Raw genomic sequence first — 22,755 nt, forward strand, 5'->3', positions numbered from 1 at the left:
TGGCAAGGTCCAAAGTGAGCCACGACAATTCCAGAACCATTTGGGTGGCTGCATAACAATAGGTATGATTGGAAGACAGGAGGTTGTAAAAGGATGTTCTCTTGGTAATACATTTGGCTTGTTCATTTGATGGGTCCTGATGTCTAATGAAAAAGATCTACCTTAACCTGCTGAGTCCAGGTCAAGTTTGACAAGAAAAATGTCGTCTTCATAATATGAGCAAATTTAATATTAAAATCAGTGAGATACAACATGAAAAGCCATATAATTTTTATAGTCAGTTTTCAGAGTGAAACTGCACTCCAACATGATTATAATCAGGATTTCATGATGAGACCTACTTCCTCCCTCCCCCCCAATATAGGACCTTCCAGAATAAATACTGTTCAACTCCCTCCCTCCCCATTGATGGCTACATGCTAGTTCTCAAAAGAAAGGCAATGAAATAGGTTTCAGTCTTAAGCAGAAAACACTGCTTTGGTTTTGCACTCGCATTTAGAGAATTTCTAAACAACTTCAGACAGAATTTCTTCTTGCTTGATGTGAATATGGAGCGGACAATTAAAAATAGAAATGGAAGGCACTGTCCAACACTAACATCACTAGTAGGTAGATTGCAGGGAGTCCAGATTAATGATGAACACATATACAGTACTGTTTAACTTGTATAACTTTTTACTTCAAGAAAAGAGGGACAGACACATGGCTTCCAATCCAATTTTGATTCAGGAGAGTTAGGAACATGATAGTTATTCACCAAAATAAAAACTTGCATCTAAGAACTTCTGACAAATCAGATGACAGATCACTGCTGTACAAATATAGTTGTAATACTTCTAATTTATAGAGCAACACTAGTAAAAATGACTTCGTAGCTCATGCTTCTGAATTCCTCATTGACACTTTGGGAGAGATAGCTACATGTTTTAAGTCCTAACATATTGACATGAGACTAAAGCCTGATTTTCAGATTTCCTAGTGAAGTTAATCGGCGCTACGGATGCTCAGCACATATGAAAACGAGGCCTGTGTTTTTTAAACCTGTTTTCAATGCAATTGGGGAGTTTGTGATCTCTTGGACAGAAACATTAAATGATGGCAATAAAAAAATAATCACTCAGATTTGTATGTTCTAGTTTTAATAAATAAAATTTATTTAAAATATGCTTTATCATTTATTCACAGTTTCAAGTTTGAAGAAGAGGATAATACTATTCCTGATCCAAAAAATCAAAATACAGCTAAATCCATTTCACTCTGTGGTGAAAATGACATTCCAGCAAAGGCTAATATCTGAAAAATCTTGTACTGAAGCTAAAAAGGCACACATTTATTTTTGTGCATGGTATTAACTGTAGTTAAAAAGGAAATATGTTTGCATATATAAGGGAAATTTCTTTGTACAGTTTCAGTTAACATTACTGGAAAAATTCTTCCAATACCGCTTTGCTTACGAAGTAACATTTTATACAAAAAATATCAAACTGATCCAACTGTAACAGATTACATTTTTATGCTAAACATTTTATTTTGCATCACTGCAAAGCCCACTGCTTTTCAGAGAAATCAACTTTGTATTTCTCAAATGTTAAAGATTGGGAGCTTTACCTCTAGATTTCAATTTTAGCACTTCACAAATGTAAAAATATTAATAACCAAATCATAACTGAGCTGTCATGGGATAGCGATGAACTCCTGTTCTTTCCCAGCTGTACCATGTTATAAATAGGCAATGCTTACCTCAACTTCAATAAAACTAAGCACCACATGGGACAAAACCACTGACCCCATGTTTAACAAGGCACTGATATTTCTGCTATCTGTAGCAGTTTTATATTTAGTAAGTCACCGAATTCCTGTCTTATCGGCTTCACTGTTCTGAGTCAGCTGCCCCAGCAAATTTAAAATGACTTCTATTCTTGCTAGCAGAGTCACACTTTTGTTGGCAGTTGCACGCAATAAAAGGGAGTAAACTTGCTTGTTGGTCTTAAGAACTTCCTCCTCTTCATTACTGCCACTGAAAAAGGAACCATAGATATCCTGAACTATTACATTGTATCAAAGCATAAACAATTACATTGTGCAAATTATTAATTTATTAAAACTGACTACCCACACCATCAAAATCTTGTTCTCCCTGGGATTCCATGACTCCTGGTTCTCCCACTACCTCTCTAATCACTCCTTCAGTGTTTCATTCAGAGTATCCACCTCATCCCTATTCCAGCTTTCAGAAAAAGTCCTATGGGCCTCTGATCCTCACCTTGTCATCTTCCTTTATGGTCTCTGGGCAGCATATGCACAAACATGACTTCAAGTGCCATCTCTATTACTCCATGCTACCTGTCTCCAAACAGAAATCTCAGCCTGCCTTTCTGACAGCTCTTCATGACCATTGAGCCACCAGTTTAAACTCAGTGGGGCCAACCCAAAACTCAATCTTTTCCTACACAAGCCCTTCTGCTTTCTCTGCCACCATGGCCACTCCCTGTCACTCAGGCCTGTAATCTGGGCATCATCTTTGACCCAGCGCTTTCTCTTACATAAAATCTTTAGGATCTTGCCTTTCCTCTCCATACACAGCTAAATATGTTATCCAGTCCCTCATCATCTTGTGTCTTGGCTACAGCAGCCTTCTCCTTTCTGGCCTTGACAAATGCCATCTTGCCCCACTTATCCATTCAAAACACGGATGCTAAGATAATTTTGCTGGCTCATCGCTTCAACTGTATTACCTTTCTCTCTGAATCCCTAAACTGGCTTCCCCTTCTCCAGTACATTTATGCCATGTTAGGAAATAAAACTCTAAAAGCCAGTTTTTAAAATTTTAGAAAAAACAAGGTAATTTTTTTTTTTAATATATGTGACTAGTTGGTTTAATTGTAAATCCATCAAGAATTGCCAAGAAATAAAGCAGCAATTAGTTCATAACATTTGGCACAAAGCAGTGTCAGGTTTATTTAACACAGAGAACAGGTATTCAATAAAAAAAAAAAAAAAAAACACCACTGAAATGCAAGCTATTTCCAGGATAAATTATAAAAATGCCCAGGATGAAACATCACTTTGAATTACTTTTCCCCTGCTCACAATTTTACACAGCCAAATTCAGTTCTGCTTAAGCACTTAATTTTTAAAGACATCTTGCTTTATGCAGGGTTATAGCCAGATTGTAACTTTTGTGGCTTGAGCACCGCAGTTTCAAAGATGAGGTAAAAAATTCCCTTCTGCATTCCCCTTGAATGAGTGCATCAATAACCATGGATCAGCAAGAGCAATTACTCAATTTCCAATCTGACCAAGCTAACCATTGGTGTGGAGGCATGGGGGGAGGGTAGGCATTCCCCCCTCACCCTATAGACAGAAAATGTAATGTGCAAATATTGTATGCCCACTTCATGTAAAAAGGTGAGAGAGAAAAGAAAATTTGACTTACCCTCAAAGCACTTCTACAGTTTTTGAATGACACACATTAGCTGTATTAAGTTTGTATGGCAATAGCATTCTGCTTTTATTTTGCAGACCTTGAAAAATTAAACACTATAACATAATTAAATTGAAATGTATGTACCATGTATACAGCCTATCAATTTAAACAGAATATTAGTGATTAGAACAGTAGATGGGAAAAGAAACCCTAAATATTCTACTCTGACATCACACCCTCTTCAAGGCTATGAAGTATGATAGCACAGAACCAACACAATTACTAGTGTTAGTCGATTACCCTGCACATCAATTTGTTTAAAAAGACGGATTATAGTTATATTCTGGTCCTTGGCATTGCGTATATTTACACTGCCACCCTGTGGAAGCTTTTTAAAAAATTAAAGGCACCTTACTGCTGCTACATAGAAAAAGTCAGTCTCTTTTCTAGTCTTTTGTCCTTCCATATATACATCTCTCCCCGCTCTGCTTTATGGTCCTTGTATACAGGAGGATGGATACTTCCCTAAATTGCATTTAGCGACACAGCATCCAACATAACAGCTGCTGAAACCCTGGCCAACGACTGTATTCTAATGTGAAAATACAGTACTTCGATCTTAATGCCAACTGTGCAGCTAATACAGCATTCAACAATAAAGAAAAAAAAACTGTCAATGTACACAAGACTGGAACTAGCTGGTAGAACAGGTTTTGTAAACATGACTCCAAAAAGGTGATTTTTTGCTACTATTTATGCTATTTCTGATGCTCTACAAGCTGCCATAGTGGCTACACAGTCTCAGCTGATGAGGTCACCACATATTTGCAGCTGATGGGATAGAATGTATTTTCTAGCTCTCCCTAGGCTAGATTAAATATAATTACATCCAAGAGGAGTGATCCTGGTGTCGGCAATCATTACACAGCCACAACTCTGTTCTAGAGGGCACTTTAAGGTCAACTCAAAAAGAAAAAGAAAAGAAAGAGGCCATGTTTTTGTTTTGATTTAAATCCTAGCGGTTAGATACTGTTTGAGAACATAAGGAAATGCTTACACAAAAACAGATAATCCTTTGGCTGCCACTCCAATACTTATTTTAGAAAATATACAGTTCAACCTTGCTAAGCATTAGCCCCAAATTTGCACATAAAAACATCACTCTTCATATTTTTTAGCTGTAGTGGGGACTTCAGCATACCGTAAATGTCATACTTCAAACTACATCATCATCCGCAAAATTCCGTACTTTGCAATGGGTCTCCCAGTGTCTGTTAGCAATGTTCTGTCATAGGTGGAAACGTAAGGTAGACCCACCCATGTCAAAGGAAAGCACATCCACCTAACATGCGGCACAAACAATATATCACTATAGAAAGATGATGCCAAAAGTCAGAGATTTTAGGCTACCTGCCAACAGGTGATTGCAGTGCAAGTTATAGATGATCTCTGTACATGTGCACGCACCTTCCCCGCGCGCACACACCCTCTCCCCTCTCCGGGATGAGGGACAGATAGACATTATGAAACATGGTGAAACAGACACTCCCTCTCTCTAATCTACCAGGGACAATATAAAGTTTTGATCATTTTTCTTTTTGTTACGGCCATTCATAGGTTGTTTTTATTTTCTCTTCTCGAGATCTTAGGCAGTTCTTTGGAAACAACAGATACAAGAATCTGCCCACACACAAAGAGCAGACAATTTTTTTAGGTCATTCCCTCAGTTACACAAATCACAAAATAGTAAATACTCAGAAGAGTAAGTCAGAGTTGATCATTTACACATGCACACATACAAATTATCTTTCCAAAAAATACAAATGACATATACAAACACTGCATTTTCTTGCATGTGTGTAATATGTATAGAATCAAATTTACAATGCATATAATCCAGGATGCATCTTACCAAAGCTTAACAAGTCTCAACTTACCCAATTTTCTTTTTTGTTGACGTTAGCAATTTAATTGATTGGAGGAGGAGGAATGACAATCGAGATTCAAATATACTGAGGAGTTTTATTACTTCATCTTTATTAAGGTTAGAAGAGGAGTCACCAGGTGGTGTCTTCTCATCACTAGTTTTCACATCCTCATTTATCTAAAAAACAGAAAGGTATTTCACCTAACCCAACTAGCAAATTATATTTTTAAATCAGGTTCAAATAGTACAATTTCAATTTAATTAACTTGTTAAAATATACAATGTTAATGTCAAGGCTATTATTCCATGCTGTTTATGAAATTGTTTTGGTAGTAACTTACAGCAGCATTTTCACCAGTTACATAAGGCTGGCTGTGACTTTTTTGATGTACTTGATCAAATTTAGTTACGAAAATAATGGGAAAGTGTGGATTTTAGTATCTTGCTCAGATTATCATTGCCATTGGAGAATGACAAATGTATCTCAGCATAATCAGCAATATTTACTTATTCAACCATCAGGATCCCGCTGATAGGGCTCAACTGTAAATGACCTTCAAAACTGTTAACACTTGAGTGACATGGTGGATCTTAATGGAAAATATAAACCTCGTTCAAAAGTTTATATGCAACTCTCAAAGACTTCAGAAGATCAATAAGTGTACTATAGATGATGACTACTACTGGAAAGGAAAGACTCATCATGTCCCGTTATGCAGAAATACATCAGTCCCAATCAATCTCTGCAGAACTATGAGAATTCAGAACTACATTTCTCTTTGAAATGTTGGCAATTAGCTTTAATAAAACTACAGTTAGGTCCAGTGTTACTAGGATTACATTAAAACTTGTCTTATAAACTTGAATTCATCTGACCGAGTTACAATATGTCATGCCAATAATATACAACGAGGTTTGGGTATACTATTTTTGTCCTCAACATTTTAATGCAGAACTTCAGTTCTGCTTAGATCTCCAACTATACTGGTGCTGTCTGACAAGGCAGAACTTGACAGGATTCCAAAATGGGTTTAGCCTCAAAACATAAGATTGTTTAACTTGTGCCTTCTCTTTGTGCCTATAGAACAGCGGTGGGCAAATTTTTTGGCCCAAGGGCCACATTGGGGTTGCAAAACTGTATGGCGGGCTGGGTAGGGAAGGCAGTGCCTCCCCAAACAGCCTGGCCCCCACTTCCCGTCCCTTGACTGCCCCCCTCTGAACCCCTGAGCCATCCAACCTCCCTGCTCTTTGTCCCCTGACCACCCCCTCCCGGGACCCCCAGACCCTAACCGCACTTCCGGGACCCTACCCCCAATCCAACCCCCCCTTCTCCCTGTCCCCTGACTACCCCGACCCCTATCCATACCCTGACAGGCCCCACGGGACTCCCACACCTATCCAACCCCCCCCCCCCCGCTCCCTGTCCCGACTGCCCCCCCCAGAACCTTCTGCCCCATACAATACCCCCGCTCCCTGTCCCCTGACTGCACCCCTGCCCCTTATCCAACCCCCCAACCCCCATACCATGCCACTCAGAGCAGCATGTCTGGCAGCCGCGCCGCTCGGCCGGAGCCAGACACGCTGCCGCGCTGCCCTGCAGGAGCACGCAGCCCCGCTGCCCAGAGCGCTGCTCGCATGGCAGCATGGCTGTGGGGGAGGGGGGACAGCAGGGGAGGGGCCAGGGGCTAGCCTCCCCGGCGGGAACTCAAGGGCCAGGCAGGACAATCCAGACACAAAGAGAATTTAACAAAAACCTGAAGATGAACTGTGATAGCTTAATATTTAAAGAATAGTTCAATTACAATTTAAAAACCAGTATTTTATTCCCAAATGAAAAGGAATAAGTGACTACACAAGGTGCAAAGCAATAGATAATCAGACCACTTGTCCTTTTGCTTACCTGTTCACATTCAGCTAAAAGCTCCTTTCTGATCAGCTGGAATGCACACTGGGTTTTTATCAATATGTCTAGAGCCCCAGACAGAGTCTTTAATTTTCCAGCACTACTGTTTTGACCTAAAATGAGAGAGACATGAGCTCTGGACTAATACAGCTACTTTCATGCAAGGATCTCAGTGTGTCTTACAAACCTATTATCATTTGTATTACTGTGGTGCCTAGGAGCCCATGTCATGAACCAGGGTCCCACTGTACCAGGTGCTGTACACACAATACAGACAGCCCCTGCTCAAAGGAGCTTACAGTCCAAAGTATAAGACAAGAGGCAACAGATGGATACAGACAGGGAAGTACAAGTACACCATATAACAAGACTGGTCAGCATGACAGGCAGTGGTCTCAGCACTCCAGCAGCCTAGCTGTTGTCAAGGGTTAGTTTTTGGGGTGGGGAGAGGCATTGTGGAAAGAGGAGACTACTAAGGAGGCATTTTAAAGGTGGATAATACTTATGGGGAGTGCCTCCCATATGGGTGGGGACAGCACAGGAGAAAGCACAAAGGTGCTTGTTTGAAAATTTCACAAATAGGCAATGGACTAAAATAGGTCTTTCCCAGAGTGTGGTTGTGTCCCAAAACAGTAGAAGATTATTACTTTCTCAAGAAAATGGGGAAATGGACAGTAACAATTTTAGTGTAGTTGTGGCCATATTGGTCCCAGGATATTAAAAAGAAAAGGTGGTTAAGGAATATCTTTTACTGCACCATATTCCATTGGTGAAGGAGATAAACTTTCAAGAGATTCTCTATTTGTAGTCCAACTTACTTGCCATCTGAAACTCTGCAAATGCTACTCTTTCCAACTGCACACGAAGGAGCTCACAGGGTGCATCCTTTAAGAATTGAAAAAGCTTCACTGCTTTACTGTAATGAAGTTCAGCTAATACTCGATGCTGTTTCCTTAGATGCTCATCGCCAACCTGTAACAGAAGTACATTATGTGATAAGTGTTTAGGCATTCACGTAACTGAAAAAAAACCTGTCTAGGGGGGGCAGGGCACAGACACAATCACTCTTCTGCTCAATCCACAATTGTGAAATTTGGGGGGGGGGGGGGGGGAGAGAGAGAATGTAGGGTCAGCAATTTCCCAGGAAAAGCTAGTTTAAGACAGTGCGCTAGTAAATACCCATTTAAACCAGGAAAAATAAAATTATTCTTAGAATATACCAATGGAAATTACTAAAAAATACTTAGCTATTTGATAATAGTTTTGCAGTAACAGTCTATATTTTCAATTAAAGAAAATAAAACAAAAACAGCATCAATCTAAAGTTGTATGCTATTGTCTTTGTTACCTCAAACAAAAACCTTCTGAATATGAGAATTTCCCTTCTTTGTCGGGCAATGAAAATTATATGTTTGTTGAGCAAATAAAGAAGGGGAATTCCGAGACTCGGAAATTTCAGTTTCTGTTTGAGATAAACTGTCCAGTCTAGTACTCTGTCTCTTGATCTGGCTGGCTGGAGTACAACCACTTCACCTGAACTCAGTGAGGACTCAAGTCAGAATATTCTAACAAGAGCAAAGATGGACAACCACTTGACCCAATTCATGGCTATTTTGAGAAAGATCATGAAGATGACAAAGAGTCTTAGATACAGAAACTAAAAGGAAGAGTGTGTAGAAAGGCAGACAATATGAGGAAACATTATGGCAAAATGCAGTTGAAAGAATAAAGACACCAGAACCACTGACTTTGGCTGAAACGTATGCAAGTATCAGAATCAGACTGAGGATGGAAGTACTAACAACACTACATTGCCATTGCCAAGTACATCAAAAGAAAGCCAGATCCAGGTTGCCCAAAGACAATGAGGATGAATTATCACTTCTTTAAATCACATATGGATATGTTTGAAACAATACTCTTTCAAAACCAAAACAAAAGAACTTGAGAATCTTTTTTTTTTTTTTTTAAATGGCAATACATAACAGGAAACACACTGCTCCTGCGCTCTGGTAACACAGAAACCTGCTCAGACTCTGCCAGTTGGTAGCAATGTTACATTGTTTGTTTATGTTCTCTCCACCAACACCTTTACAGTTCCATGCAGCAATGTTATTTACAGTGTCCTTTGTATCTTAATCCCTTACCTCAGGGTCTGAGAGGAGCAGACATCCAACTTCTCTGAGATTTCCATCAGTCCAGGCTCAGCTATCCCTGTTCCTCTCCTCTCCCTTCCCCCCTTAGCATTTCCTTCTTGTCTCTTTTTATCAATCTTTAGCTGGTATGCCAATTAATTCTTCATCTCCCCCATGCTTCCCACGTTAATGGGTGCCAAAGCGATCAGAGTGGTGGCTCATCTGCTAGCGCCCAGCACTCTATCATGCTGTAATATTTCCTTTTCTGTTGCTGACCAATCAACTTTTCAAGGAATGATCAGCTGTCTCAGGCCAAGCTACAAAGCACTCCATCGAAAGCAGGTAGCAGAACTGTTAGACGCAGTTACTGATGACTTGAGTGTGGAAACACTCAATGAAATACATGAAAAAGCAGTTACATTATTACAAGATAGCTGGAGTGATGTGCACAATGACCCAGTGATAGCTAACTGTGTGCAGATAGGGAATACTGCGGTTTCTGTATCAGCAGCTGATAGTGGAAGCAATAAGACTGGAAAGTACTGTGCAACATTGACAAGAGAAGCCAAGGCATTAGCAAATGAACTGCATGATTGTGATGCTAACAGCTACTTGACAGACACAGAAAAAGATGCAAAGTATGGGAAGTAATTTGGAACAAGATGACATCATATGGGTTACGTACTGATGTGCATCACAATGGCTAAATCTATTTGACAAGACTTTCATCAAAGCATTTGGTGTAAATGTTGTAGATTTACAAAATATATATATTATATATAAATAAATAAATAAAGAAAAATAATCACCATCAGCCTATAGCCTAGTTAAAAGAAGGCCAAGAATCTTTAAAACCCCAAATCCCTAGTAACACATGATGGAACAGTCAAACATCATGCCTGGAAACACATTAAAAACTGGCTGCATTATTTCAGGATTGTGAGTGATTATGAGGCAGAACGTGAAGACAAAGTGGTCAGTATAATTAATAATCAAGGAATTTACCAAGAAGCACAGAACTCAGTCAATTGAAACCAGTTGCTCTGGCACTTGACACATCCCAAAGAGACATATCAACAATTGCTGTTGTATGCGAAATATTACTGGATCTACTGATGAAGGAAGATCTTGCACCACACAAAGCAAAAGTACAAGAGAGATTGCATGAGGCAATTACTCCTGCACACATCTTGCCCATCCTCCTTCATCCAAAATACACAGGAAAGAAATGCTCAGGTGAACAAGAAATTGCAAAGCAGTGGTTGCTCAGCAAAAAATCACAACTTTCTCCCTTTATTTGCAATTAAAGTAGAAGCTCCAAATTCAAAAATAAAATGTTCTCATCCATTATCAAGGACAATTTTCCGCTGTAACAAAGGTGGAAAAAATCTGAAGAATGCTGATAATCCATCTGACTTCAAAGCACTAGAGGTGCCATTACATTAGTGTCCAGCACATTCAGCAAGTTCAGGACAAATCTTTTCAAACTTTGGATACATCCATTCAAAACTGAGCAATAGGCTCGGTGGCCAAACGGACCTGGACTAGTAGCCTGCAACTCTGCATGCTTCTGACTGTTTAATGTTTCAAGCCTACAACTCTGCATTGTTGTTGTTTTCATATAATGAAGTGTTTTTGACTTTTGTTTATATAATAATATTGAAAAACTGAAATGAGTCATGACATTTAACTTCTTTGAGAAAACATCAAACCAAAAGTATTACAGACATTCCCATGTTCATTACATATATATATATTATGTCCACTGAAGATGTATGTACAATCCTAAATTAATCTCTGAATCTACTGCCTTATGTAACCACAATTTGAATCCATATGTAAAACAGTGTGTAATGTGTGTGCAAAAGCAAAATAAAGTTAGAAAGCAATAAAAAATAAAAAAACAAATAAAGTTTTTAAACCACCATTTCTTTATGTTATAAGAAAATAACCCACAGCTATGAATATCGACCTTCAGCAAAAAAAAAAATCAGATGAATGCCATGGAAGGCGAAGAAACTGCCAGTCTTCAGAGAGACCAGAATGTGTTTTATTAAACATTTATATTGTGGTAATGCTAGAGACCATGATCAGGTTGGGCCTCATTGTATTAGGCAGCATGCAAACACAGTGACAGCCCTTGCTTAAAAAAGAGCTCATAAATTTCATAGGTCAGGATTTGTAAACAAAAATCCACTTTAGATTATAATCATTAAAAATATCATCCATGTATACATATACTGCATACTCCCCATTATCTGACTAGCATGGAGAGCATGGATTTTATTAGGATAATCAGGTGTTCAGATAATCGAGAGAGCAGGAGCCATTCAGCAGCGAGGTGGCCTCCCCTGTAATTGGGGGCTCGTCATCCTCCTCGCAGTCTTACCCTGGATTTTCTGCTCTGCCCAGCTCACTCACTTCCATAACAGCACGGCTGCAGAGGGATCCTGCACTGTCACTGATATGAGATTCCTACATTCACCAGATGTGGGGCAAAACAGAGTCCCCCTACCCCCGGCCAGGACTCTGCTCTCCCTTCCAAGACCGCATCTTGTGTCTGCAGTGATAGGCTGTTAACAGCCCTTTGGCAAGACAGGAAGCCCTCTATAGCTCTGCTGTCATGTCCCTGCTGACACTCCCGTGATGGGGGCTGCAGAGTGCTCCCTGCACTGCTGCAGGAGCCATTCAGCAGCAGGGGGGCCTCCCTCATAGCCAGGCTAGTCATCCTCCTCACGATCCTGGCCAGGGGTTTCTGCTCTATTATCCGAAATGCCACATTATCCAAATCCCTCCCTTGTCCCGCAGAATGAGATACATGGAGAACAAGGAAGGAATTCGATAATGCAGGTGTTCAGATAATAGGGTTTCAGATAAACAGGAGTATAACGTACACATACTGTATTTATATTATATATATATATATACACACACACACACACACACACACTGCACTCCTCGTCAGTACCCAGCCCAAGCCGGGGAAGCTAGTGAGTGGACCAAATTTGATGATGAATCCTGGTTGTGTGCTACCTGAGTCATATTACGCATATGCTAAGAAGATACAGAGCACAAATTACAGCACACAAGAAAAAAATCTCAAAATTCTGGACTATTACCTGGTTTCTCAAGCAACTATGATACATGGAAGCCAGTCTGTGGTGAATAGTTGCAGCCCGATACTGGCAGAGGGGTTGTCGTGCAGACTCTGTATCAACATCACAGTATTTCAAAGATTTCATCATGGCCTCACTAACTTCCTTCTCTATCTACAAAAACAAGATTTCATGATGCAGTGTCAAAACATTTACTTTGAAATAACGAAGACCCAATATGAAAGAACAGGTTGTAGATGTTTACATAGCAGTTTATATTTTAGTTTCTACAAAAGAAAAAAGGAGATATGACAATATAACTATTTACGGTGTACTCTTCTTAATGTGCCGTATTCTGTTAGCTGCTCCACAACAGTTTTTATCCTATAAAGATTTACAAATTATGTATGCACTTTGGCTCAGAGCAGGAGTTCTCTACAATTCTGCTTGTTCTTTAAAAAAAAAAAAACCCTGAAGAATGTAAAAAGCAACAGAGGGTCCTGTGGCACCTTTGAGACTAACAGAAGTATTGGGAGCATAAGCTCTCGTGGGTAAGAACCTCACTTCTTCAGATGCAAGTAATGGAAATCTCCTGAAGAATGTTTGTTTCAGTGGATGTTATTATAAATCCTCTTTCATTACCTGTTCCTGAGCCTTTCTAGATAATGGTGCATAATCCTGCTGCAGAGTTGCCATAGTAAAATAGGTAGTGGACAGTTCCCAGTTCACAGAATCCCAAACAGCTGGATGCATCTCTCTTTTGCCCAGTGATCTTAAAGCCCTCAGATAGTAATCGATAGCCTATAGAATACAATAAATGTGTAGTAAAGCAGTAGTTATTGACACGGGTTTATAGCGTTGTAAGTGGTAACAATCCAGTATCCTCTACTCATTCTAATATGGAAGCATTGCACAACTCATCTGGACATTTCTTAGCATTTTCCTCAGAATCATTTTTGTAATCTATTTAAAATCATGCATCTCCTACATTTAACAACTGGCAATACCATGCAAATACAAAATTGGAGTTTAATTCAGACTAAAAATGTAAACATAATTTGTGTTGTATATTACAGTGTGTAGGTATGGAAATGGAAGCAAAATTAAGTGAAGATAAAATCCTTCTCTCTTGTGTAGGAGGGAGGGCTTGGTACAAGGGAGCTACACAAGGGCAGGGACCGAATCCACCCAATCCTGGAAGCAGAGTACATTATACAATGAGCAGCTAGTCCCCACAAACATGGGAAATGTGGTGTACTTTAGACACTCCCTAGCCATGGTCCATCCAGCTTCCCTGTACACACGCAAGCCTACCTCCAACATACTACAAAGACACTGCAGCAGAGCCTGGCTTCATGTACAGGAGACTGCAAAGGCTATCCAACTCTTTTTCCTGAACAAATGAACTGTCCAGTTTGGGTATTTTGAGCCCACCGAGGGCCAGGAGGATTTCTGCCCAAGACCTAACACACTGAGGTCTTGTTTATACAGATACTAAAGATTCCATAGCATTATTCATGAGAGTTGGGGAGTTCCAGTGTTCAGGTCAAAAAGATCCCTCTACCTTAAAAAGTGCTGTCAAATTCTACTTTAACAGTATATCACTAGTCTTCTATGTACTTCAGGAAGCCCTGAGAATCCTTTTGAATTAAAAGTGCTATTTAAATGTATGTTACTTTCTTCTGAGACCTTTACCAATCAATCAGTCAGCAATGAGACAGAGAAGACTGAATGTCCCCAGCTTCTCCTAGTAGCTTAGAGATCTGTCCAATCATTAAATGAATGCTGCAAAATCTAAAAAGGACTTTATTTAACTATAGCAAGGGTAATCTTTAAGTTCATTGGTTATAGTGTTTCCATCAGATATGTTCACAATTTTTGCTCTCCTTTAACTGAGGTCCTAAACTCCATTAAGGACTGTTTTATAGCTAATCTGAAAACTCAATTTTGAATACACTTTTTGAATGTTTAAAATATAAAATTATATATATAAAAGACAAAAAAAGTAGTTTTTTAAAGAGTTTAATGTTAGTTTAAGGTCATATGTTAAATACCACTTTCCAAGTCCCAATATTATTGCCATATGTAACCATTCAAAAACAAGGGACAAGGGACATTATAGACCTGGGACAAACAGAAATACATATGTTGAGAAATATCAAAATTATTTACCTCTCATAAATTATGTGTATAACATCAGGTAAGCAAGGTAACAGCAATCTTTTTACAGATTATCAGATCTGGAATAAGTACTACTAATCAAAATACTAAGGGTCAGATTTTCTAAACTCAGACATGCCACTTCACACTTAATTTGAATGTGTAATTACACATGTAAATGGCTATGTGTAAGTGACTGTGCACATACTGAAATCAGCACATTGCTTCACAGAAATTGCACTCACAAATTAAGTGTGTATTTGTGAGAGCAACTGCCTGCTTGTCGGGGTAGGGAGGGCAGGAAAAAATAAATAAATAAATAAATAAATAAATAAATAAATCTACCGCCAACTTCACTTCTTGTAACTGACAAAACATATACCTGTTATTTTTTCATAGCGAGCTCCTTCTTTAGTTATGTTTATTCTTAGTATTTTCTTATACCACTTTCAATTAATATGAAATCAATACACAAAATTACAAAATATTTTTAGTTTCTACATTTAAAGCTTTACTTGAAATAGTCATAACATTTCTGCCATTTCAAAGTGCTTAGAAATCAGTGTGTCTAAATCCAAAGGTAAAACCCCACAATCAGAGGCAGATTATGAATTTGTGGGGCCCTGGGCCAGAGCAAGTGGGGCCCCTCCCCACCCTTCCGCCTGCAGTCCCCCCACACACCTCAGCGCTATTGCCATGGGAGAGTAGGATCAGGTCACAGGAGCTTGCTCCACTCCGCCCAACCCTCCTGCCAGGGGAAGCCCCCGCACCCTAACTCCGCTCCCTGGCAGGAGCGCCTGGTAGGCAGAGCAGATCGGGTCATGCCCAATTGACCAGGGCCCCCCAATTGACCAGGGCCTCTGGCCACAGGCCCAGCTGGCCCAGGGGCTAATCCTCCACTGCTCACAATAAAGATTAGTTTGAAAATGCTGAACTACAGCAAGTGATCCATCCAGAGAAATGTATTTTATGTACATGCTTAGTGGGAAATCACTGCAAAATAGCAAGGCCCATTCTTTTAAGCGAGGAACTGCGATCTGATCAACAGTCCTTTTACCTTATTATAGTAAAGGGCCTCTTCTGGGGAAAATTCTCGCTTAAAATCTCCTCCGGCAGCACAATGTGCTTGAGCACAAATTCGCATCAATCTTCCAGTGTTACATAAAAGAAGAGCAGAATTGGTCGCATCATCAATTGACTCAAAGTTATGAATCCCTTCTTCAAAGCAAGAGAAGCTTTTCTTCCACAGTTGCTGCTCTGCTGTAGATACACTTTTGCTCACTAGATCAAAGGAAAAAGAGGTCTTACAATTTAATTCAAGCTTCTTAAAAGATTTTTAAACCATCAACATCTATATTAAATTATTGTTCTCATGTTTCTATATAGTGTTAAATTCCAGAAAAGCATACAAGTCAAGACTGAAGATTTAATAGTTCACCAAGAGTGCTCGGTCTTGGCCAGAGCAAAGGAAAACTTAATCCATTATCTGTTGGCAACTAGCGATGATGTATCCTTTGTGGTTAGTGTCAAAGAGGTTTAAATTTTGAATAAGCCAACAAACGGTACCCCGAACTATATTGCTGAAAACGGTCAGTGCCTTCTGATAACATTAAGTCAAAAACCACTGAAAGTTAACAGAGAGCTGGTAAGACAAAGATCATTAAAAAGACAATTAATTTACTCAATTACCTCAAAGATACTTACAGTAGGAAAGACATAGTAAGTAGATAAAAATAACTCAGATACTATGCTATGAAGTAACCATCAGTAAATTGTTTAATAATCAGTTGCTTAAAGTTTACCATTAAGGTTCGATTTCAGCTAAATACTATTCTGTTAAAGAAAAAGAAAGGACAGAAAAGTAATCATCAAATCAGAAATTTGGCAATAATATCCTACAATAATAGCCTGACATTTTGGGGGCATTTTTGTGAGGAGAATTGTGCTAGTATTCTCTTATTTTTTCCAGGGAATTATAACTACTATAAAGATTCTCCAGAGTCTTATATTCCATATTTTAGTACAGACTAAGGTGTTCACATTTAAGTTTGAGTACCCTGAAAAACACTGTTTATAATGGAAGCACTAATATACCATTAACTCCAGAGAGAGTATCTGTTACAAATAAGTTCTTTGAAATTCCCTTTATTCCTGGAAAGGAGAGTTCAGGAGGCCTCTCTCAAACACTGCTGCTGAAAAGGATAATCACTGTTACACTGATGTAAACCTTTGAATAGAATAGTGTATGCAACAAGTGCAAAAAAAAAAAAGAAATACGTACCCACTCTCTCAGTCTGCACTGCAGCAGCCTGGTTCATGTAAAATACTCCAATTTCATTTCTGATGTTACCCATCCTCTTCAGGACTTGTGTATGCTGCTCTGGATTTTGTTTTTTTAAGTTACTAAAAAGCAAGATTTCATTAGCTGCCTCATAGCATTTGCAGCTAACTGAAAGCTGACATTCCAAGTCTGTAGACAAGTCAGTGGCCCACGCAAATACTGGAAAACAAACAGCAAAAACTGCATGTCAATTATAAATTCTTTCTAAACAAATTTTATTTATTTTAGGGACTATGAAAAAAGTGTAGTAGTAAAGGTTTGATAAAATGACTGAGTTGTGCCCAAAAATCAAAGGGGTTCCACAGAGTCTAAAGAAAGGCAGAATTTGGCCATTACTTGAAAGATGTAAAGCATTTTTTTTAAAAGAAACTCTAGATATATCTAAAGTACATGATTTTATCATATACTCTCCAGAAAAGTCATATTCCTAAAAAGCTATTTTAATTTCTATGTTCAGCTTTCTTTTTGACAAGAAAGAAATAGCACCAAAGCACCAAAAGGTTCTCCCACCCCCAGAACTGATACACTATACTGTTTTGCCAAAATCTGAGGAAACACTGTGGGATAAGTATTGGCTGACAGGACCACACTAATTCAGCCAAATATATTATTATTTTGATGTTATACCTTGACAGCTGGATTCTCTATGAAGACTGTGCAATATTTCATGATCTTCTTTTGTTTGGTAGTTATATTCTTCAAGATACGCAGCTCTGTTATTCGCATTCTGGGCAAGCATTAGCTGGATATCACCACAAAGGGTTAAACATTGACAAAGAAACAGTAGCACTTCAGCAGGCATATTGGTGCAGAGGCAGCAGTAAGTATCTGGTAGGGGGAAAAATCCCAAAAAAGCAAAATTAAGCACTAAAAGACTTGAGACATGTAGAATCCAAATTTAACTATTCGTAGAAGAGTGACCATGTAAGACTGGTGACATTTTACACAACAAGTTCTGACCCCTGTATGTAGTCCGAGTCAGATACTACTTTTTATCCCTGTTAACACTGCACAGCAATTACAGATAAGGAAGATGGACTGAAATCTATCCCTGCTCATACAGAACTGTTAACTAAGCTACAAATGCAAGATCTAAACCTTCCCTCAGTTATAACTGTGTAAAACCACTGAAGACAATAGGATTTGGCCTGCAGAATTTTTATTACTAATGATGATGTATGAACCAGGAAGAAGAGTTTGACTTTCAGATCTCAGACTGATTTTCTAGGGATGACAATTAGAAACTATTCCCCTCACATATTTTTACTAACAAATAGAGCTTGATCACAATTCATTGAAAGACAATGAAGATGGCAAATCGCAATGCACTTTTTTTTTTTAAAAACAGAATAGAATTTCACTTTAAAGCCATTATATTTTCTGATTATTCAAACTCAGTGTTATAACCAGGAAACAGAATCAGAATATTCTCCATCATTCTACTCAAAGCCTCAGTATTAGTTGGGGACGCACTCCACTCTATGGGTATCTACTTAAAGTTTCTGAGTGAATATAGCTCTTCTGAAAATGAGGAATGTATAAGAATAGCTCAAGCCAAGTATAATGAATAAAGGTGCTATTTTAGCTTTTCCACACATTCCAGGCACCAGACTTCAAGTCCCAGTCTATACACTGAGTTCTGCCATCTATACGCTGAGTCCTGCCCCTCTGCCTTCAAAGTGAAACTGCCACTTGTGCAAATTGTGATCATTTTGTAATGGGGACAAAGGGAATGAGACAGAAGAAACCTATGATCCAAACTAAAAGGCTTCCCTGTGTCCAACCTGCCCAAGCCAGTTCTTTACTATAGTCTATTTGTTAAAAGCATGGGATTTATGTGCCAATTCAGTCCTCAGATGCCACAGACTTTCAATGTGTGGCAGAAGTATTTGCCAGTTTGTGTATGTGCACTGTTTAAGAAGAAAATATTCCAGTTACTTACCATGGCACTGTAAAGCTAATTTAATGTATCGTAATGCTCTTCCATATTTCTGAAGACTCATAGCAGCATCAGAAAGAACATAATAAGCCTTCGATGACTTCAGAATCAGCTGGAGTTTCATTTTATACTGCCAGGATCCAGGAATCATTCCTGATTGACTGGAATGTTTATCCTTTTGAAATGAGCCCACTATAAATACAAAAATAAAATAAGTAAATCTTAAATATAATTCGTAAGAATATGATTTAGTCACAGAGGTCACGGCAGTCACAGATTCTGTGACTTGACTGGAACCACAGCGACTTCTTCAACTTCAGTTGTCAACTGCTGAAACCGGGGCTGGAGCCGGAGCCGGAACTGCGTGCCCCGGCCCCGCAGCTGGGGCTGGAGCCGGATCCACAAATGTGACTTTTTTGGTTTGTACTGAATCCTTACAACCCTAGTATTAGCTCAGAATCGACAAGAGCCAATAAGTGGAGGCTTCCCTGGTTCTGAGATCATCTCCAGCAATGAGGAAATTGTACTGTCCAATTTCTGCCTGGAAGAAGGAACTGTTGAAATCTTCCACACTGTTAGTGCCAAGGCATCCATCGACTCTTCTGATGAGGCTGTTTCCTTGATGCTGGAGTAGCCCTGGTACCAGACAGAATGCGCCACTGCTTGGAGCCAAAGGTCCTGATCCTGGCACGAAAGGCTTCTGTTTCACCAGTTCAGGGGGCTTTGAAGCAGACAAAGATCTACAATGTTCAGGCCAGAGACTCATTTCTGTATAGGAAGGCAGACCCCAGGGTTTGGCTTATAGAACCACATCGTTAAGTCAGCCTGGAGAAGAGCACACCTCTCTTTTTTGGACAAGTATGATACATCATACAGGCAATCTAAACAGTTCAGACACACAGTGCAGTGGATGTCAGCAAAGGTTCTTTTTAGGACATTAAATTTGAGGGAATACTGCTGTTAATCCTGCCTTCCTTCTCCCCCCCCCCCCCAACTCTTTCTTCATGTATGGGAAAGATTTCAGGAGAAGCATGATACTACACATGTTTTGCGCAACAAACCATAGGTACAATAAAGGGAGAAACTTTGTTTCTCACCTATCTTTGAAATTTCTTGATCTAGTTTAAATTCAATCTCTATTATCCAAACACTAGCTGGTATCCTGAAAGACTTTAGTTCCTTTTGCTGCTTGAAAGGGGAGACTGAAATCAGAGGTACTGCTTAGGTGTTTATCCTAGCTCAGACTGTAATGCAGCTATTTGGTGGTGTGTTTAGTCTTAAATTCTGGACCAATTACTGGAAGGAAAACCCAATATGTCATTTGCAGATCTACAAATCACTGACTTCCAAGTGACACTATCTATTGTAAATCAAAATTGGAGGAGAAATAGTAGACCTTTTCAATGATTATTCATTCAGAAAGACTTGGGAAATTTTAGTATACTTTTTTTGGTTTAAGAGTTGACAAAGCCTGGCAATATTATTTTATGTCTTGGAAGCAAAAGTCACTACCTACCTTCATGGCAATAATCTTCTTAGTATTTCATCCACCACGATATAGCTCTTTATAACTAGATTTCAATGTTTAATATATATTCTAAAAAGTTAACTCTTAAGAAGAATATAGAAAAAGAAGCTGCCCTCCACTGAATATACCTTGTCATTTTCAGCTTCTCCCCCCTCCCCCCCCAAAAAAAATATTTAGCAGCCAATTCAGCTTTCAACTAAACTACTGGATTAATGGAAGGAAACTAACTAAAAATTAAATTTTAATTATGCATCTAAGAACCCCTACATTTGTTTTTTGAATTAGGGTTATAGGACAACTGTGTCTTATTGCTATTTTACATAGAGCCAGAACACTATAGCAAGGTGCTCCGATACTATGGTGAAGCAGTAAATGCAGGCTATTGTAGCTTTAGTGATTTAAACACACTCAAATAAGACATTTTCATTCAAACACTTCCTACTGTTCTTGCTTAAAAGGCAGAATTATAACTGCAAGGCTAGCAAATAATATCCTGGTTAACATTTTATATGTTGGCAACATGCGCGTGTGTAGCACAACAATGAGCATGATGTTGACACTAAAATTATTGCCAAAATCCACAGTCTTATAAAAATAATTTCTCTAAGTGACAAAACCTAACACTGCCAAAAAAAAAAAATCTGAAGGGGGGCACTACATCACAATCTATGAACAAAATGAAATCCTTATGGAAGCCAGTGGCAAGCCACATCTCAATAAAATGCAGTAACCTTATGTACTTACTATAAAAGGATCTTTAATATGCTAAAAGAATCCCTACTGTCCTGTTTCTTTTCATATTTAAAAGGAAAGGCCTATATTCTCCACTTCTGTTTGTGTGCAATATCCTTTTTTTGCTTTTTCAATGCATGGCGTAATTGATGATTTACAAGTACATTGTTTAGACGATCAAAATAAAATAGCAGCAGTGTGCTGTGCCGGTGAAAAGGTCCTATTTGCAAAACAATTCAGCTTACTTTTGTCTAAAAACAAAGCCATCTGTTTTTCCAGACACTCAGGACCACCACTTGTGGATTCATCTTCGTATTTTAATGGGATTGGGGTGTTGGGGTCGGCTGCAGGAAGGTCACCGTCTTTTTTAATGCTGCTGTCAACAGATTTCAAGCCCTTTAAAAAGAAAAAGCCTTTGATTAAGTATTTACTTGGAAGGTGAACTAAATATAAACATAACAAAACCCACACATTTTGACCAGGGCAGAACAGCATTAGGAAACTTACCTCTAGAACATAGCTGAGCACAAGTCTACACCGTTCCTCAGTGTCATGGCAAACAGGAAATGCACAACTAGGCTTAATTAAAAAAAAAAAAAAATTTAAGGCGCCAGACCCACTTAAAGAAAAACAAGCAAACTAACTATGAAGCTTTAAAAGATAGACAGCAAAATCCAGTTTATTAGGATACGTTAGACTATTATGAAAGCCATTAATGGAGTATGCTAAACTTCATACTATATCTAGACCACAACATTTCTTTCCTTTACTTCAGCAACTGAAGATACTGTCTCTTCATTGTAGGGTTTAACTAGATTATTTACCTAAACTGACCAAAATTCATAGTCAGCCTGTTTTAGTGACCCAAAAAACTAAAGTAAGGGCCATAGAAGGGTAGCAGCCTTTTTTCCAGAAAAGCAGCCATACAGTGACTGCAGTGCAGCCCCAGACCCTAGAAGGAGGTAGGAGAGGGAGCATGCGGGCAGGTATGTAAATTCTATTTCCTTCCACATAACCCATTACTCTAACTGTGCAAGGAGGGATGAATTCACCCTAACCACCTTTTCTGAATGACAGGAACAATCTCCATTGACCAACTTTTAGTATGGGAGAAAGATGAAATCCTGCCAATAGATCATCAATCCAATCCCTGCAAATAGAAGTGCAGTACCCTCTAGTAATGAATCTGAGTTTTAAGAAGAAAAATCAATGTAGGGCTTCCACCACCGACAGGGTGCTATATTTTCAGCAGAGGGGCCTTGAGGTACTAAAGCTTGCAGGATATCAACCAGCACAGGTGATGGACAGATTTTGCAGAATATCACTTTTATTTGGCATAGGGACTTATAAGAGAAGTCAACCTTTTTGATATGATATACATGTTGCAGGATAACTAAGCATGAGGCAATCAAGCGCTTCACTGCCACAGATATGGCTTAATTAACTGTCAAGAGGCAAAGTGAAACATTGTTAACATTTGGGAGCTAAATGACAAAACTCAGTTTCACATTATTTGGTTGTTTTAAATATCGTACTAAAGCAAAGCTGCTTTGGTGAAGGCTGACAGA

The 22,755-nt window shown here is 38.9% G+C and overlaps 1 protein-coding gene across 4 annotated transcripts in view; it reads right to left on the reverse strand.

Moving 5' to 3' along the window:
- Nucleotides 1–1,135: 1,135 nt before the first annotated feature.
- Nucleotides 1,136–22,755, reverse strand: part of EDRF1 (erythroid differentiation regulatory factor 1) — a 46,028-nt gene continuing 24,408 nt past the window's right edge. For 2 of the 4 annotated variants that reach the window (XM_042855385.2, XM_065552257.1), the window contains 12 exons: nucleotides 21,695–21,766; nucleotides 21,433–21,583; nucleotides 18,931–19,119; nucleotides 17,616–17,816; nucleotides 16,929–17,147; nucleotides 15,705–15,928; nucleotides 13,130–13,288; nucleotides 12,512–12,661; nucleotides 8,076–8,229; nucleotides 7,255–7,370; nucleotides 5,365–5,531; nucleotides 1,136–2,017 (listed from right to left, as the gene is read on the reverse strand). In XM_042855385.2, coding sequence (XP_042711319.2) covers nucleotides 1,846–2,017; nucleotides 5,365–5,531; nucleotides 7,255–7,370; nucleotides 8,076–8,229; nucleotides 12,512–12,661; nucleotides 13,130–13,288; nucleotides 15,705–15,928; nucleotides 16,929–17,147; nucleotides 17,616–17,816; nucleotides 18,931–19,119; nucleotides 21,433–21,583; nucleotides 21,695–21,766 — 1,974 coding nt within the window. In that variant the 3' untranslated portion in view covers nucleotides 1,136–1,845. The other 2 variants (XM_065552255.1, XM_065552256.1) reach the window with 2 other exon arrangements.

Source organism: Chrysemys picta, chromosome 7, assembly GCF_011386835.1.
Source record: "Chrysemys picta bellii isolate R12L10 chromosome 7, ASM1138683v2, whole genome shotgun sequence".
NCBI lineage: Eukaryota > Metazoa > Chordata > Testudines > Emydidae > Chrysemys > Chrysemys picta.